This window comes from Rhipicephalus sanguineus, chromosome 1 (genome assembly GCF_013339695.2).
Source record: "Rhipicephalus sanguineus isolate Rsan-2018 chromosome 1, BIME_Rsan_1.4, whole genome shotgun sequence".
NCBI lineage: Eukaryota > Metazoa > Arthropoda > Arachnida > Ixodida > Ixodidae > Rhipicephalus > Rhipicephalus sanguineus.
In genome coordinates, this window is record NC_051176.1 from 283,426,343 (window position 1) to 283,441,624 (window position 15,282).

The window sequence follows — 15,282 nt, forward strand, 5'->3', positions numbered from 1 at the left end:
AAAAAAAGAGAGGATTCCTAAGCATATTCTTATGAGATAGCAACATGAAAGTGTTTCTTTTCGCTAGGTTGATGAAGGACTGGTGGGGTGGTGTGTCATAGTTGTCTTATCAAGAATGAGGCAATGTAGAGGCCGAATTCTATTTATGTACATGATTTGGTGCAACCAAAGTGTTGCCGACAACACTTTACACGTGATAGGCAAAGATGCCATTTCCTCAGCCTCTCCTCCTCTTTCAACTTCTGTGGAAGCCCAATTGATGCGGCGGACAAGGGTGCGCTCCCATCAAGTCCGGAGTTCCAAATCTGCCTCGTAGACGTCGATACATAAGAACATCTGAAATTTTGAATGCTAAAGCACTTCGGCGCCCGATTTTTCGTACTTCCTGCCCAAATTTCAGGCCAAAAACAGCATTAATTGAGCCCCCGACTCTGCCACATCGTTCATCTCCATGTTGGAACCAGCGTTTTCTTAAGTTAATGCATTTGCGACCGTAGCGGAGCTTGAAAGGCAGCTTTGCCGCCATACCGTGGTGTGATGAGGTGAAGCATATTGAAAATCTAGGGACCACTTTTAATCGGACGTTGACTGTGTCTTGGCAAAGTTCAACCGTAACGGAGCTTGAAAGGCAGCTTTGCCGCAATACGAGAGTGTAATGAGGTGAAGCATATTGAAAATCTAGGGACCACTTTCAATCGGACGTTGACTGTCTTAGCAAAGTTCGACCGTAACGGAGCTTGAAAGGCAGCTTTGCCGCAATACGAGAGTGTAATGAGGTGAAGCATATTGAAAGTCTGAAAAGGTCACTTTCAGTCAGACATTGACTGTATTTGTTTTTGGGAAGTTCGAATAGTAAAATTCCAGTGCGAATCGAACCGAATAGCAAACACTATTTGAAAACTATTCGAAATTTCGAATATTCGCACACCCCTAACATTGCTTATTGTTATGTGGCTGAAAGGCAGAAAGACCCTCCCCCATTTTATTTTGTAGTGTATGCAGGTGTGGCCGATGCACAAAGCCTTTCTGAAAATTCACATTTCGTCTCTTCGAAAGGTTATACACTGTCTACAAAAAAGTGCTTAAATTGAAAAATGCTTCCCTATTAGTGGAAAGGGTTTATTTGGTTGACTTTCAGAAGCAAGTGGTCGTGTGGCTCAACTAACCCTGCGCTGACTTTGTATTGGCTTTTATTCTATGTACAATGAAACTAAAGTAATACTGAGACTGAGCAAGATTTTGAGACAGCTGCTGTATCAAAGTATTGCCATCATTTTTTAAAAAATATTTTACCTTTCTGCAGTAACGTACTTTCCCTGCACCTTTCCACTTCTAAAAAGCTCCCTAGAATGCTTTTTTTTTTTTTTTTCAAGACAGGCCAACATTACTTTGCAATATGTGTTGGAACTTTGATTGCCTCTAACTTATCATACTTACTTTGGAGCCTGCACCATCTTTGAAAATGGCTACTAATGTGAAATTGCATTTGCAAACTATTCCTCTAAGAGTTTTTTGCTTTTTAATTTCTCAATCATGTTTCACCTGTACATGCCATTTACTAAGTAATGCAGCTTGAGTAAATCTGAGCATACATCTGCAAATTGTTAACCTTCCTTTTTTTGCCTAGACAGCTCTTACTATCTTTTGCAGAAGGTACCTGTAAAATGTGTACCCACAGGAATTAAGCATTTGCACCGGGAGGCCCAGAAGGCAGATATTGGAATCTACTTTGAGGCCAATGGTCATGGCACTGTAAGAAAATATGCTTTATTTTTAAAGTGAATTTTTTTCCAGCTATCTTTAGTGATGCTGTTAACCCCGTTGTGCCGTGCTCTTCTGTCAAAACAGGTCCTCTTTAGTGAGAAGGCACAACAGGCCATCCAAGACTTGGCCAACGATAGCAAGTATGGTGGGCTTGTAGCATTGTTATTTTACTTTTAGGTTTAAGTTGGCTTTTCCTAACTTTTTTTCTTTATTAACTTTAGCCAATATGTTGAGAGGCAACAGGCTGCCAAGAAGCTTTTGTACACGATAGACCTCATAAATCAGGTAAGTTTTGTTTTGTTGTGCCTTTACCAATAGTGTAGCCAGAAGGGTGTCTTGTGGGTTCAATGCCCCCCCCCCCCCATTTTTACATTTTGTGTGTGTGTATATACCGGCTGTCCCAGCTAACTTTAACCAAGATTTAAAAAAAAACCATGCGCTCTAGGAAAGTTCTACCTGTTGTATATTAGCGGTAGTCGTGTGTACATACAACCCATATTTTTTTCATGACTAAGCGCTAATTAATTCATTAACTTTGATTATCCAGCTGTTTTATTCTTGCTTGAATCGGTTAAATATTAACTCTATGTTGTACCTCGCCTCAAATAACCTCAGGATCAAGCATTTATTTTTTGCTGAAATCTTCCTGGTTTTTTCCGAGAAAAAACAAAAGCGCGTGAAACACGCCAAATAGGAAATAGATGCGCCGCTACTCAAACGCTTCCAAGCGTTCCTTGATTGATACACGGCTGTGTTCCTTCATTGTACAGGGCTTCACACTATTTGATGGACGTGCATCAAAACACGCTGCTGACGCGTCCATCATCGAGCGTGAAGCCTTGTACAATGCGGTCATGAATGAATGCAGCCATGTATCAACTAAACAATGCTTGGAAGCGCTGGAGTAGCGGCGTGCGAGCATGCGTCTATTTGATATTGGCGTTTTTGTGCGCTTTTGTTTTTTCTCGGAAAAAACAACCAGGCAGATTTCAGCAAAAAATAAATGCTTGATTCTGGGGTTATTTTAGGCGACGTACAACATAAGGTTAATATTTTACCGATTCGAGCAAGAACAAAAAACTTTGCTAATTAAATTAAATTAATTAAGTAGCACTTAGTCATGAAAAAAATACATGGCGTATGTGCACACGACTACCGCTAATATACAAGAGCTAGAACTTTCCTAAAGTGATTTTTTATAAAATCTTGGTCCAAGTTAGCTGGGACAACTGGTATATTATACAGGGTGTTTTTTCTTAGACAATACAAAAATTTTATGAATATCCTACGACAGTAAAGGGGTATTCACACTGGGGAGAAATCCTTGTGGGAGAAGCGGGGATTGCGGATCACATGACAGGACCTCATGGATTAGCGAGTGGCCGCGGATGAACTTTTAACAGCGGGGCTGTTTAAGCTCAGAGAAACTTTGTTAGTTGCGAACAAAAATGATCATCTTCATAAGCTGGCACGTGCACTCTCTCTTCGTCCTCTTCATCTTCTGCTTCGCTGCCAGAACACGTGTGCCGATTTGTCTGGCGTGGGATGCGGTAACTCTGATGGGCAAGAGAACAAGTACAAAGAGAGGGAGAAAGAGAGAAATAGAAAGAATGGGAAGACAGCGAAAGACAGAGAAAGAGATAAAAAGAAACAGACAAAAAAAGAGAAAGAAAGAGAGGGAATCAGAGAAAGAGATAGAAAGAAAGAGGAAGTGAGAAATAAAGAGCGAGAAAGAGAAAGAAAGAAATAGAAATAAACAGAGACAAAAAAGAGATAGAAAAAACAGAGAACAAGACAGAAAAAGAGAAAATCCAAGAAAGGGAGAGAGAGAGAGAGATAAGATAGAAAAGGGAAGTGAGAAATAGAAAGAAAGAAAGGGCGAGGAGAAAAAATAGAAATATACAGACAAAAAAGAGATAGAAAAAAAAACAGCAAAAGAGAGAGAAAGGCAGAAAAAAAAAAGAGAAACAAGGAAGGCCACCCAGCTCCGTACTTTCTTCAGGCTTGGCACCACTAGTGTGAAGCTGCCCTAATTTTTTTTTTTTTTTTTTGATAACTCTTTAATGGATTCAAGTTGGTGAATTCTTTATGCAGACTGTAGGCGATGCCATCTCAGACATGCTACTAGTGGAGACAGTTCTTCATGCCAAAGGCATCTGTGCCCCTGAATGGAACTCCTTTTACACGGAACTTCCAAACAGGCAACTCAAAGTTCATGTGAGTTACTGTGCCTTTACTATGCTTCCTCCGAAGTCTGCCTTTGTATTAAAAGATGGATGGTCATCTTTGTCCAGGTAGCAAATCGGAACGTAATTACAACCACCAATGCAGAGCGCCGGTGCCTCTCTCCAAGTGACTTGCAGCCTGCAATCGACCAATTAGTTCAGAGCTATCACAATGGAAGGGCCTTTGTCAGGTGAGGTTATATGTTGTAGACCAAACACTGCCCCCCATCCACCCCCCTTATTTTTATTATTATTATTTTGCAATCCTTTGTTTTCCCACATTGCATTTTTCATGTTTCTCATTTACTCTCCAAAAGAGCCTTAAGGTATCCCCTCACCAGGTTTGGTTTTGCAAACATACAAGTGTGTTGCATAGATAGTGCGCTGACAGAGGTGTCTTTAAAGGGACACTAAAGAGCCAAACGATTTTTCTCGTATTAGTAAACTACTTTTTCACGATACCAAAAACACCACACTTGCTGCGAGAAGACTCTTAGTAAGTGAGAAAACGCGCCAAAAGAAAATGTGGGTGGCGACGCCACCTTGAAGTTTCCGCACCAATCGCCGTGACGTTACATATTTTGACGCCACCTACTAGGGCCTGTGTAGTTCCTAATCGATAAAAATGAAGTACATTGTCTTCTGAGGGGGCCATACACTTAAAATACCAAGTTTGAGGAAATTTCGTTGGGCCAGTGGCGCCAAAAAACGATAAGTACACTTTGAAATCTATGACGCGCAGAGATTTTGGTGCGAAATTTAAACATGAAAATTTGAGCTTCATTTTCTCCTATATTAATAAACCTATGATGGCTAGATTAACTATATTAGAGCTCTCAGAGTACAATTTATCAATTTAAACTGAGTCATTGTTTCTCTTTAGTGTCCCTTTAAAGTGATGTACAGTGTCAATTTTTATGAAAGGGAACACGCGAACGCGTGGCCTGCGCTCTGCGACGGCTGCCTTCAGCTCCGTCAACCGACAGCTAACGAAAGCTCGCCCGCTTTGGCGTCATCTATTGGCAAACAAAATAACAAATCATGGCCGGTTGCGAAGATAACGCTGCATCTCGGCTCGCGTAACGGGCGATGCAGGCAGCGCGTCATCTGCCTGTCAACAAATCGAGCGTGGCGCGCCAGCACTGCGCGAGCTGCAGGAATTGCCCTTAACGCGAGCCGAGAGGCAGCGTTATCTAAAGGCGCTTCTCAACCAGCCATGATTAGTTATTTTGTTAGCCAATAGATGACGCCAAAAGCGGGCAAGCTTTCGTTAGCTGTCGGTTGACGGAGCTTACGGCAGCTGCCGGAGCGCGCACGCCATGCGCTCCCGTGTTCCCTTTCATAAAAATTGACACTGTACACTGGGGAAACAGCTGGAAATTCAGATGACAGCCTGCATCCCCTTACAATATGGACATATTCGAATCGAATATTTGAATTTTTTGAATATTTACTCACTCCTAATTCTAAACGTTGCAAGCTTTCTGCAATTGTGAATATATTTATACAAGGGGTGTTCAAATGAAAAGGTGCGAAACGGCACTGTGGGTATAAATGATGACTTTATTCAAAGTATACACTATGTGCCTGATCACGATTCCATTGATGAACGAGCCGAAGGATCCCTTGTTCCCAGAATTCCTGTGGCCGTGACAAGACCCAGTCCTCCACGACGTCCTTGAGTTCGTTGTCCAAGTTGAAGCGCTTCCCTTTCAAGTGTTTTTTCAGGGGACCAAACGCATGGAAATAGCAGGCGATGAACAGTGGCCGGTTAAACACTTTCCTCTGCCAGAAATCGGATAATGCCCTGCTACTCCTCAATTGTCAAATTTTGCAATGTGAACGCCATCCTATCCTCACATGCACTGGCGTGTCAATTGTACGGCGCTCTTTATAAGAGCCTCTGCGCTCTACTGCGTATGCGGGCGTCCCCACATGCTCCGATCCATGGTGGAGACTTCAATTGCATTCATAGATGTCTCGCTATGTTCTCCCATAGTGGCGTAGGCATCTATGTTAACGGTCATGTTGTTACGACGTTTCGTACGTTTTCATTTGAACACCCCTTGTATATTTTCTTGCATAAAATATACACTTTTCATGCCAAGAAAAAAGTTCTGGTCGGAAATGTTAATTCAGGCATCGCCATAGGTCGGCAAACTCACTCATGAGCCTGAGTCCAAGTGAGTCAGGCAGAGTAATATTTTCGTAAGTCTGAGTCCGAGTGAGTCCAAGTGAGCAATATTTTCATGAATCTGAGTCCGAGTGAGTCTGGATGAGGACAACTTTGGTGAGTCTGAGTCCGAGTGAGCCCTAAGGGCAAAATATATTTAATGACATTTTTTTGCCGATCTATGGTCCTACCTACACAACTTCAGCATTACTAACAGTCTTATGTCGGCTCACGTTTAAGCTCACATCTGCTCATACATACTTCAATACAGTAGCGTTCATAGCCATCCCAATATTTAGCGATCAAATTCCTGAGTTACGGAGGCGGTGGCGAGGGGGTTTTTACCTCCCTCTGGCAAAATATTTCACGGAAAGTTCTTCACAAAAATATCTCATGTGAGTCATCTCTTTCAATAAAAACGTCCTTACTGCATTGTAACCATTGATAACACTTATTTGAAGGTACGAGATCAAAACGCACCAAGAAGAGCACCAATTATATCAGATATTGATGTTAAAGAGCATTGACACTAGGGTCGAAGAAGTTAATTGTGTGATCATAGACTCATGAGTAGACTCACTCAGACCCACTCAGACTCGGATCGATCCATTAGTCTGAGTCTGAGTGCACAATATTTTGGTGAATTTGAGCCCGAGTGAGCCCGGTTGAGAAAAATTTTAGTGAATCTGAGTCCGAGTGAGTCCGGGTGAGGAAAATTTCTGTGAGTCTGAGTCCGAGTGAGCCCTAACGGCAAAATATATTTCGTGAGTGAGTCTGAGTGAGCTCCACATTTTTTGCCGACCTATGGGCATCGCATACGTTAACAAAATGGTGTATCTGAAATCCATCCTGCCTTGGCATTTGCTCTGGAATCTTAAGTGCTTCCAATCTTCCTCTAGGCCATCTGGAACTGAAGATATTATCCGTGTTTATGCAGAGGCTAGCACTCAGGTGAGTTTAGCCTTTTTATTACTAGCAGAGGTTCATACTTGGTTAGCACTCTTTGACACATTTAAATAGTGCCATTGAAGTTAATACAAGCAAGAATTTTTGCTTGTTTGCAAAGGAAAACCCTAAACTGGTTTTAAATGATAAAGTGCTTTTTGTTCCTGTACTCTATTTTTTGTTCATTGTGGAGTAGCAGGTTGATTATTAGAACAGAAAATTAAGTTCAATGTCCAGTGCAATGTCCAATACCAGTGCATCAGTCTCTTGGTTTAAGGGAAAGTATTCAAGGCATAGAGGGTCATCTTGGCTGAGTGAAACATATTGAAACTTCCCAAGTTCAGTGTATGGCTCATTTAGAATAGTCATCTTCATAAACAAAGATGTACTAATGTAACAATGTTGATACAATAGAAATGTAGGGAATGCAGTCTATTATTGTTGATAAAAACTGACTAAGTCCGAGCAAATGCGCTCAAAATTCATGACATCACAGCAAGCTCGCAAGGAAATTTCGAAGTAGCATTGCTACGTATTCTTTGTTTTTACATTTTTTTTTGGCTTGTGAACCCTGTTTTCACCGGAGAAATAATTTGTGGTGTTGTAGAATAGTAATTTTCTAATATTGCTATAAGCAAGGTAAAATGCAGTGATCGTAGGTTAGTGAGAGCAGGGATAGTCCTTCATCTGAGGAGAATTAGAGCAAAATTTTCCACTAAAAAACAGGTCAACCTAGTCAGAATAAAATAAAAAAAAATTTAGGATTGTGATTGAGAAAAGATACGATGCTTTAGAACAAGGAGAAAATGCCTACGTAAAAGGAATTAACGAAACAGTGACTAGACTGATCTTTGAAGCAGCAATCGTAGTTGGAGGTAAAGCTCAAGGCAGAAAGTAAGCAAACTCTCTCAAACCATGAAAGACTTAATAAGGAAACGGCAATGAATGAAACTGACTAACTCAAGATCTAAAAAAGAATTCGCAGAGCTCACAAAGCTGACCAACAGAAAAAGGTCAGTGACATAAGGAACTACAATGTTAAAGAGATAGAGGCAGCAGTAAAAAAAGGCGATAGCTTCAGAACAGCTTAAAGAAAGCTCAGTTTAGGAAGGATCAAAATGCATGCTTTAAAACATAAGCAGGGCAATATTGTACGCAATTTCAATGACATAGTAAAAGTGACAGAGGAATTCTACTCTGGACTGTACATTTCACAGATAAATCAACCATCATTGAGCGAAAGCAAAGTCAAGAAACACACAGAAGTTCCATACGTAACTACTGACGAGTTTAGAAAGGCCCTACACGATATGCCCCTTGGAAAAGCGGCCGGAGGTCACTAATAACAGCCGATTTGATTAAACATGCAGGGGATTTTATATGGAAAAACTTGCAACACTCAGTGCCTCAAAACATCAAAAGTTGGAAAAATGCCAACATTATATTATACAAAAGATGGGCAACTTAAAAGACTTGAAGAATTATAGGGCAATCAGATTACTTTCGGTGATACACAAAATATACACAAACATAATTTCAAACGGTACGAGAAACGCTTGACTTTAACCAACCTGAGGGCAAGCCAGTTTCAGGAAAGGATACTCTACGTTGGATCATAGTCATGTGATCAGCCAAATAAATTCAGAAATCTGCTGAGTAGAACAAACCCCTTTATTTATCTTTCACAGATTACAAAAAGACCTTTAACTCATTAGAATTACCAGCAGTCTTGAAAGCACTAAGTCAGCAAGGAGTGCCTGTAACAATAAATGCCCTAGCGGACACCTACAAGGACTCTACAGATACCTTGCTCCTTCACAAAAAGAGCAATAAAATGGCGATGAAAAAAAGGGGGTTAGACAAGGAGCTATGATCTCTCCAATGTTGTTCGCTGCATGCTTAAAGTATTTAAACAACTGGACTGGGTAGAAACAGGAATAAAAATTAATGGAAAATATTTTAGCAATCTACGATTCGCAGATGGCATAATGCTCTTTAGCAACAATGGCGACAAATTGCAAAAAATGACTGACGACTTAAACTGAGAAAGTATAAAAGTAGCATTAAAAATTCATATGCTAAAGACAAAGATAATGCCCAATAGCCTGGAGAAAGAGTTCACGATTGGAAACCAACAGTTCTGTTCTAGAATATGTACACCTAGGTCAATTGCTAACAGGAGAGCTTACTTAGAAAAGGAAATTACCCAAGAATAAGGATGAGCTAGATCACATATGCAGGCAGTCACAACTAATGACTGGCAATCTGCTGCTGCCCTAAAGCAAAAAGTATGCAATTGCTGCATATGGGTGTGAAACATGGAGAACAACAAACTAGAGAAAAGATTGAGAACCATGCAGCGTGCAGTGGAATGGAAAAGGCATAACATTGAGAGATCAGAAGGCTGGTCAGAGAACAGACAGGATCAGGAAAGAGACAGGGGATCAGGGAACAGACAGGGGTAACTGTAGTCCAGTCGACATAAAGAGAAAGAAATGGACCAGGGCCAGCCATGTAATGCCAAGGGATGGGGAATTCAGTTGAAGGCAGAGTTAGATGGAGTGATAAAATAAGGTGGTTCCTGGGGATAAAATGGAATCAGCTTGCACAGGATAGGGTAAACTGGAGATCATTGGGAGAGGCCTTCATCCTGCAGTGGACTTAAATAGGCTGATAATGATCATGATGAATACATAATAGATGCTTTGCTGGGCAAGTTTGTTCATGGTAAAAAAGTGCTAAAAGCAGAGTGCAAAAGAGACCAGGCATAGAAAGACAAGAAGTAGGGACGAGCGCTTACTACCAACTGGTTGATTACGAAATAAACAGCTGCTGGTAGTGAGCGCTTGTCCTGTCTTCTTGTCTTTCTATGTCCTGTCTTTTCTGCACTCTGCTTTTATTTTATGATGATGAATACAGTGATTCTCTTCAGATTCTTGTTTTTTTGTACTTGCGGTGCATGCTTCAGGAGAATTAAAATAGTGGTGAAATGAGCAAGGGTGGGTGCTCCTCTGCTTCCATATTGGTTGTGGCTGTATGCACTACTTATTTATCTTTAGGTTTCAGTGAAATCCATAACCCAAAATGTGCTTTGTTGTCTACGTGTATGCAGTAGCAACAAGTGCTTGTGGGTCACCTACTAATCAACTGTTTGCAATAATATTGAGTTGGCTTTTCAGCACAGCTGTAGTGTAATAAGTATAATTTCTGGGGTTTCATGTGCTGAAACAACAATATGATTGTGAGGCACAGCATGGCTTGAGGCTTGGGATTGATTTAGACAACATAGGTTCATTGATGTGCACATAAATCTAAGTACACAGGTATTTTTTACACTTTGCCCCCATCAAAATGCAGCTGCTGTAGCCGGGAATTGAACCCCAGTCCTCGAGCTTAGCAGTGTAACGTGTTGCCTGCCTAGCTATCACGGTGGGTAGCTGTAAAGTCAAAAACATGACGTTAGCATGGGTAAATGAAACCGAGTTTAAGTGTGCAACTTATTGACAACTGCAGGTAATGTGATTCCAAGTGCGCTTCTAAATTGTTCATTCGAAATCAGTTATATATATTACTTTGCTGTCTGCCTTCTACTGTTTCGACTGCTTGTAAACAATCTTTCCATGTAAGCTGATCTTTATGTTTACATGATTTCCCCTATATTTCAGGATGCAGCCAACAAGCTTGCCTATGAAGTTGGCATGAAGGTTTATGAACTTGCTGGTGGTATTGGTGAAAAGCCCAAGCTGTTGGTCTGAAGTGTGACTGCTGGGGCCTCTGAATTCAAAGGGACCCACCCTGGATGTCTGAGGCCATGCTGACAACAGTACTCCAGCCAAACTCACCTTTTCTACGATTGTAAATGTTACACTTCTGGCAGAAATTATGAAGGAGGCAAAATTTTTAGATAAGGGTGAGAAAACTGTTTTTTTAACGGCACAGTGTGGTCTGTCCCAGACATTTACTACCTTATCATTTCCTGGTGCTGTGCTGTTCCTGCATGGGCTTGTGAGAACAGAAAGTCCTCCAGATGCAGGTAGGCTTGGTTTGAGAGGGTTCGTTCTGTGGCTTGTACAAGTCTTTGTCCCCAAGGGACCATGGATCAAGTTTCTGTTTCTGTGTGCTTGCCAGAAGCATGTCATGAGATCAGCCATGTTATTGGAACCATCTCTCATCCTGCTCTAAGCTTCCACTCAGCATTTCAAGTTGATGGCATTTTGCTGGTGGCTTTTGTGATAATCAACTGTTCTGGATGTTTCTGAGCTGGTGTGCTGCCACAGCATAAGTAAGTTTGCATGTGTGAGCATGTCCTTTATGAAATGTGCTACAACATTCCCAAAAGTTATCACCTCTACTAGGTACTTATAGGAAAAGAACTACACTAGCTTTGGAGGTGGACGTGTATAGTTGTTGGCACCATTGATGAGGCAATACATGAGCCCCACTTGTGTTTTGTGCACTGTGGATGTGACCTTTCGTTGCCCTTGTGCCAGCAGCTTGTGCACTCTTCGTCCCTGTGACTTTGCTTTTCTGTTCATCCAGTAATAGGTGCTCTTAGCTTAAACTGGTTGCTTGGTACATTCTGGTACCAAACAACAAGTTACGTTGTATTGCAGGTAGGTGAGTAGATTTTACACCGTGTACTTAATGTAACTGTTAATTTGCTCTGCAGCCTTGTTGGGCAAATCTGTTGCACGTCTCTTTTATACTTTTATCATGACATAAATTTACCTGCCTAAATGAAAGGCAGGTCCTCCTTCCTTGGCATAGCACAATCTTGTCATTTTTACTCTGAGTGCTGTATTTGCTGAATGCCAGTCAAGCTTGTTCTTACCTCCAGCTGTACCTCTTTGAAAGCATAGATATTACATGTATAGGTAGGCAGCTGCAAGCACTGGATGTTTCCAAGAACTATGTAGCAGATTGTAAATGTGCTGGTACTAAGGTTGTACATGTCGTCATTCCGACTGATAGTTGCGTACGATGCGATCTTGCTTGGTTGTATTTCTTGCTTTGCTGTGTTTGTTTAATTTGGCATTAACTGTCGACTTTCGTCGGTTGTTTCATTCGAAGTGCACTACCTATCTTCCGTGTTAAACTTATCAATACTTCAGGAATGCAAGTGCACAAGTGTCTACTGCCTTCACATTGTCTCTGTCAGGGCAGATTTCTGTGTTTTTTACACTTTACATTCCTAGAGTCTGTTCTGTCTACAAACTTCTGATGAGCTTTGTAGCAATTTGGGCCTCTTGCAAGTCTTCTACTTTATGATACCAGTATTCGAGAAAGCCTCTTCTTCCTACCGCACACGAATGCTTAAGAAGTACACTGCAGGTTGCAGAAGGTCTGGAAGAGAAGATTGGTTTGAATCCTGTTGTCATTTACATGCTGCTAGTATTAAGCATACCTCTATGCAGAAGTTCTGGATAGGTCCTATCGCAAGTTTGTTACAAGGTCATTGCGCTAACTAGGTGCATGTCAGGATCGCCTGACTTGCAAGTAAAAGGGAGGAGTTTGTCTGTAGTGGTAGGCTGGAATTGTAGCACTCTTAGCACTCCATATAGCTGGGTGCTCTTTTTAAATATTATATTTGTTCCTAATTTATTAGAAATTTAGATTTTACTTAGCAACTAAGGTTTTTTTTTTTAGTCAAGTGTTGAAGGAAGCTGTGGGGGGACACTTGGGCAAGGGGCAAGCAGTTTAACTCTTTTAGTGTAGAATAAATAATGAGCCACAATTTTCGACATAACATGCTCAGAAACACAAGCTTAGGCAGAATGACCGATAGCTTGATAGAGGGCCAGATTGTGTATGAAAAGTTTTATTGCGCTACAGTTTGAAACGCACCCAGAGGGGCAAAACTTGGCTAGTGACAGCATGAAATTAAGAGAGAGATGTGGGAAATTAGAACATGTGGCATGCATGAGATTGGTGCATGATGGATGAGTGGATGCTTAATTAAGGGTTCGGTAGTGATTATTTTTTTTAAATGTGAGGGCGCTATGAATATTATTTTTCATTTTCATGACAAGGACGTCTAGCTTTTTGCAGTAGAAGCATACAAACAGATAAACATACGAGTGTCTGCAGCACAGTCTTCAGTGACTTCTTCAGTGACTAGAAAAAATTTTCATTGTGTTTTGCTTTTGTCATCACATAAAAGCAAGAAAAAACTGCAGGCTTGAGCATGTTGTAAGATTTCTTGCAGCGAAGTGGAGTGAAACAAGTTTATGGAGGTGTGTCTCGGTACTTAATGATGTGCAGCAGCATACTTTGTCTTGTGTGTTGCAAGTGTATGCATATGTACCTTACTGTGCTGAAAACAATGCATCTCTATGCATTTTCAGGAGTAGCATTTCAATTGACAATCCATGAGACCTTAAAGTATGTAGTAACCGCCACTTTTAATTAATTAAACAAGGTTTTTTTTCTTTCTCAATTTATATTGTCATAATGCCATTTCCAGCACAATAGGCATAAAGGAAGCATGCCAACTCTAATAAATTCTACATGCACGCTTTTACCCTTTAAAAAAAAAATATCTTATCCACTGGTTCCATTCACATGTATTGTGATTTGAGGCCGTCCTTACTTGTGCACACATTTCATACAGTATTTCCAATGAAGTGAATTTTGAATGAAGTGCCACAGTTCATTTTTGTAGGCTTGGGCAGTCTTGGTTCAGTTACTTTCAAAACTTCTTGATTTTTATTCATAAATGGGACATTTCTTAGACTTTTGTCATGCTTTGGAAATATACAGCAGGTGTGTTTGTTTATTATCTTTTTTGTTTCAAATGAGTCACCTTTGGCGAATAAGAAGAGTTGTATATGTATACATGTATATATATATATATATGAAATATATAATATATATATTTAATGGGTAGGTTGTTGAAGCAGATACTTAAGAGTTGTATTGGTCTATTTTCTCCTATATCCTTTTCCTGTGATAATGCTTTGGGGTGGCTCTTAACAGACCTCACTTGTGCCAACTTTGTTTTTTGTGTTTGCTTGTGGAGCTGCTGGAACTGTTATTACCCTAGTTTTTTTATGGCATATTTCACATTCATGGACTGTATTTCATGGCTGTAGAACTCTTTGGTCATAGCACTTGTGACTACTGCCGAAACAGAACGCCAATTTAGCCAAAATTTTGCGGAACTGTATAGTTGCACCACTTTCGTGGAGACAGGCTAATGGGCACTTCTGATGATTTGTACCGGAGCTGCGTATGCAAAGATGTTCATGTTTGCCAGGAATCCATGCATCTGCTATTTGAAACTCTGGTAGTGTTTCTGGATTTTTTGTGTGTCATCACAACTAGGTATGATTCAAGAGCAGTTTAGTGATAATGTTCTAGCAGTGGGTTTCATTCTCAGGGCTAGTAGGGAGCAAATCTGTATTGGAACTTGTATGTCAGTTTTGTTTGAAATGCCTACTGTGAGTTTCTTTTCTCAGTGGCATGGTAGGCTAGTTGGAATCTTTTTTCATGCTGCTAGCATGCATGAACATGTGACATGAGCAGGAGAGCAAAAACCAACTGCTGCAAGTGACTAAGCTCCTGTACTGAGCTTCCAGCAGACTTTTTTTTTGTGTTTGTGTATGGGTGCAGTTTTAAAAAGAATGCCAAGACATTTTTATTTGCAGGTTTGAAATCCCTTGGGTCTAATTGCAATGTGGTGATTGTTTCTGCATGGTTTGGCGAAGGCGTTACATAGTGTTTATTTTACATGGCGCACAGTTTAGCCTGTTATAAGTGACTTGTCATTCGTTATTGCCACATTTTTTTCTAGCTCTGTTATGTCTTATATACATTTTGATTTATTAATAAACATTTTTATTGCAGTTTTTGAGCTGGTGTTTTCAGGTGATAGGATTGCTGCACCAAGTTGTAAGTGGAGCTGTGTATTGATGCACTGCATAGGCCATTGGGCCAGCTTGCTTTGCCCTTTTAAGTTGGCACTAGCTTTTTTTAACCTTCAGAGGGCCTGCTGTAGCCTTGGTACATTAAAAAATATGTGGTCTTATGTTCATCCACTTGGCCACCAAATATGTGCACTGCCGGGCCTTCCGTTGCGACGATTTTTTATGTGGGCAGGTGCTATGCAAACTACCGCTCTAGGTTCAATAGATGTTGCTCGGTGGTGTAAAATTCTCAGGAAATCAGAACGAATAA

General features: G+C 40.7%; 1 protein-coding gene across 1 annotated transcript in view; it reads left to right on the forward strand.

The window, feature by feature from the left end:
- LOC119379149 (phosphoacetylglucosamine mutase) overlaps nucleotides 1-14,956 on the forward strand; it is a 34,066-nt gene extending 19,110 nt beyond the window's left edge. Inside the window, exons 10-16 of the mRNA XM_037648344.2 lie at nucleotides 1,651-1,752; nucleotides 1,849-1,904; nucleotides 1,986-2,049; nucleotides 3,859-3,981; nucleotides 4,059-4,180; nucleotides 7,062-7,113; nucleotides 10,773-14,956. Coding sequence (XP_037504272.1) covers nucleotides 1,651-1,752; nucleotides 1,849-1,904; nucleotides 1,986-2,049; nucleotides 3,859-3,981; nucleotides 4,059-4,180; nucleotides 7,062-7,113; nucleotides 10,773-10,862 — 609 coding nt within the window. The 3' untranslated portion in view covers nucleotides 10,863-14,956. The remainder of the gene's footprint in view (nucleotides 1-1,650; nucleotides 1,753-1,848; nucleotides 1,905-1,985; nucleotides 2,050-3,858; nucleotides 3,982-4,058; nucleotides 4,181-7,061; nucleotides 7,114-10,772) is intronic.
- Nucleotides 14,957-15,282: the final 326 nt, after the last annotated feature.